Source organism: Olea europaea, unplaced genomic scaffold (assembly GCF_002742605.1).
Source record: "Olea europaea var. sylvestris unplaced genomic scaffold, O_europaea_v1 scaffold1056, whole genome shotgun sequence".
In the NCBI taxonomy this organism is placed as follows: Eukaryota; Viridiplantae; Streptophyta; class Magnoliopsida; order Lamiales; family Oleaceae; genus Olea; species Olea europaea.
The window spans coordinates 56498-60371 of NW_019227904.1; the positions used below are offsets into that span (position 1 = coordinate 56498).

Below are 3874 nucleotides of genomic sequence, written 5' to 3' on the forward strand. Positions count from 1 at the left end.
AATGTAGGAATTTGCAAAACAACTGTTCATTCTCTTAATATAATCCAATACATCAATTGCTCCAAAAATGTTTGCAAGTATCACTGCCCTTAAAACTTTCAACTCAGAAAATAATTATATTCCAGCAATATCAGAAATTGTATTATGCTTCAAGTAATTTTCAAGTTTAATGCAAGAACACCTCAAAACATCATCATCAACAGATTTAAGTCTTTTCAAATCAAATAAAAATCCAAAAGTATTATCATATTTCTGAAATTGCTCAAATCTATTCTGAAGTGATGATAGAGCTTGATCCACTATATATATATATATATATATGAAATAATTGATCTTAAAAGATTCTTCAGCTGTTTATATTATCTCTTTAGAAGAAATCTCATCAAACTGCTTTTTTCTATGTATAACTTTTACAAAATTTCGGTTCAATTTCTAATTCACTTACAATTTCTTTAGCATCAACCATGGTCGATTCAAAACCAGATTCTCTATAACTTTTGAAAAATGAAATGAGGCCTTTTAAATGATCTATGGCAACATCAATATGCATGTCTTCTTCTTGCAAATGTTTGCTTACTTTGTTAACATTATTCAACACCTCATACCAAATAATCATCCCAAGCAAGAATACAAATTTGTTAATTTCATATGTTACCAAACACTCTGCCTCACTTTTTGTCTTAGGATCATCAACATTTGCTAATTGAAATAATACTTTTTTTATCTGTGAAGTTTGAAATCTTATTGCTCTAACACTTTCAATATAGCTTTCCCAACGAGATTGTGACAAGGGCTTAAGGGTAAGACTAGTTACATTTTCTTTGAAAATTTTCCACCGTTTAGTAGATGAAGAAACTAAAGTGTATATACGTTGCACCGACCCATAGAAAGATTTAGCTTTTGAACAACAAGTGGCCATATCACAAAGTGCAAGATTAAGACTATAACATCCACAAGGACAATAGAATCTTCTAGGATTTAGTTGTAATAGTCTACTTTGAACTCCTTTATATTGTCCTTTCATGTTAGCACCATTATCATAATCTTGACCCCTTACATTGTCAATATCAAGTTCTAGATTATTCAAAACATCCACCGGTTTATCAAAAAGTTTCTTACCTAATGTATCATCCAACAATAAAAACCCTAAAAACAATTCTTCAACATTCACTGGACTCATCGAAATATCTACACACCTCAATATTATAGACATTTGTTCTTCGTGACTTGTATTTAGAGTGCAATCAAGTATAACAGAAAAATATTTAGAATTTTTTAGCTTCTCAATGATTACTTTTTTTATCTCACCCGCTAGCATAAGTATCAACTCATCTGAATCTTGTATCCAAATAATGATAATGAATCTCTTTATTTTTTATTCAACCAACATGCTCTTGCATTACGGGATCGAACTCAGCAATCATTTGAATCATACTTAAGAAGATACTATTATTTTCTTGATATATCTTCTCATTATTCCCACGATATGCTAAATTATTTTCAGCAAGAGTTTTCACCACAGATATTATTCTCAGTAATACTTGTCTCCAATGTTCTCTATCCCTATTGATTTGTTCTTGCACACTTTTATCAATTGTTTTACTCTTTTCGAATCTTAATTTCATTTCTATCCATTTACTCATGTTATTGATGTGGTCACAACTTACTTCATGCATTTTAAGTTTTTCGTTAATATTTTTCCAATCATTTACTCCATCATGTGCCAATTGAATTCTGATCCCATCATTATTGAATAGCTTACAACAAAAACAAAATACTTTATCCAAACTTTTTGAATATATCAACCATTTTTTATCATGTTTCTCTCCATTACGTAATCGTCGAACGTAATGTGTGTATGAGAAGTGTCGATTTGCTCTATCTTTCGGAAAAAGCATATCATTTTCTCTTATAGGACCTTTCATTACAATTAAATCTCTAATTCCTATTCATATTTCCCCAATTTGTTGGATCAATAAGGTCAAGAGAAAATGGTTCATTATCTCTGTCAGGAGATACCTCTTCATTCATCACATAATGTTCTTCCTCAATTATATTATTTCTGTTATCATCCTCATTAAATACTTCTTTAGTAACTACGTCTTCATTAGGTGTTCATTTACTACTATTAAAAAACTTATCAAATGCTCCCTCTTGAGATTTAATCAACTTTTCAACCTTTTCCTTTTGGTACATCCTGATTCAAATTTTCTTGTAGACATAATCATCAACAAAGAGCGATAAAACCTGATTGATGAGTCCCCAAAATGAAAGGATTCAGAAATTGGTGGTAATGGTGGTTGCGTGGTGATTGAAGTAGACAATGCGACTGTTCTGGGTTGCAGTCGAAAACGAAGAGTCCGATTATCAGGCAATTCTGCTGCCACCAAGAAATAAACAAAACAAAGAGAGAATAGATCACACACTCAGAAAAAGGAGAGAATAAACTTTTAAAAAATAAAAATGCATTTTTGGATCTTAACCTCAACGTGCAATAACTTCAAGAAACGGAAAAATGTGAAATAAGCTTCAATTTATTCAAACTGAATAAAAAAATTTAATCAGTTTTTGTTGGCTAACAATTTTACAAAACAAAAAAATGTAAAATAATATCACATTCTCATCATATGTAGTCATACTTTTATATCATTTGGAGGAGTTGTTAATATGGAATTACACTTTTCTGTGAACACATTTATCACCATTCCAAGCATAAAACACAAAAATGTATATTATGTATTTTCCCAAAATCTCTTGAGACCCCGGACCCCACATATCATCCCTTATCCCTACTACTTAATATAATATTACTTATTGAAAAATTCCTAAAATTATTGCAACCAGAAGACTAAAAACTGAAGTCTAGTTTCTGCAATCCGTAGTGTTCGAGTCCAAGCTTGCATTCATCACTCATTAGTTCTTTTTCTTTTTTTCTTTTTACTTCAAATTTGTTGCAAAATTGCAGATCAAGAGACCCTTCTTCAAATTAAGCAAAACCCATTTCTGATTCTCAGTCAAGTACTTTTTAAATTTTAATTTTTATCACAACATACACAAACACAGGTATATCGACATCGACTGCAATATGTAAATCTGTACTATGCTCATGATTTTCGAATTGAGAAATTGAAATTTAGAGATTTTGAGGTGATGGCTTTAGTTGTTTAATTCTTGTTAGGATTTTTATTGCTTTATTTATGTGAAGAAGATTTCAGATATTTTAATCTTAAAACCCTAATAAAAACGAAAGTCATGGAAAGATTTTCAAGGGTTTTCAATTTGCTAAAATACATGGAAACCAACCTCCGAATTTGTAAGACCTTAGCCGTTTGTGAAATGCAAACTCTCTGTGTGCGAACGTGCCGCAGCAGCCCAACCTCTGGATTTCGCTGGAACTTTTGCAGTGGTAGACTAGTAGAGTAGTGGTTTTTGGAGATTAATTCCGGATTGGAGTAGGTTTTAGGGATAAATTCTGGATTGGAATGTGTTCTCAGGTCTGGAGAGTGGAAAAGGAGACTGGAATGCAATTGGAAAAGGCTGTTCGTTTCCCTCTTTCATGTGCCTAAATTTTTCTTTTTAAAAAAAGAGTGATTTTGGGCTGGAGGCCCCTTAAAATATGAGGCCCAAGGTAGTGACCTCACTTGTCTTGAACTAGGGCCGGGCCTGGTGTTTCCTATTGGGAAAATTACATAATTCCAGGTCTTTGAACATCACAATTCAAACATCAGGGACCAAGATTCATAATTCAAATATCAGGTATTGATATAATAATAAAATATTAAATATTGAAATTGAATTCCCAAACCCTAGTATTTTCATCCCTTTTGTTCTCTCGCTTCTCTCTCTCTCTCTCTATAACTTTATTCCATCTAAT

At 31.8% G+C, this 3874-nt stretch overlaps 1 protein-coding gene across 2 annotated transcripts; it reads right to left on the reverse strand.

Moving 5' to 3' along the window:
• Positions 1-6: 6 nt before the first annotated feature.
• Positions 7-3572, reverse strand: LOC111372952 (zinc finger MYM-type protein 1-like). Of its 2 annotated transcripts, none has more exons than XM_022995383.1 (2): positions 3304-3572; positions 7-2377 (listed from the first exon to the last, which is right to left on the reverse strand). In XM_022995383.1, exon 2 carries the CDS (start codon positions 1316-1318, stop codon positions 398-400), a length of 921 nt encoding a protein of 306 aa, XP_022851151.1. In that variant the 5' UTR covers positions 1319-2377; positions 3304-3572; the 3' UTR covers positions 7-397. The 2 variants fall into 2 exon arrangements, with proteins under 2 accessions (XP_022851151.1, XP_022851152.1); XM_022995384.1 differs by having other exon boundaries at positions 7-2380.
• Positions 3573-3874: the final 302 nt, after the last annotated feature.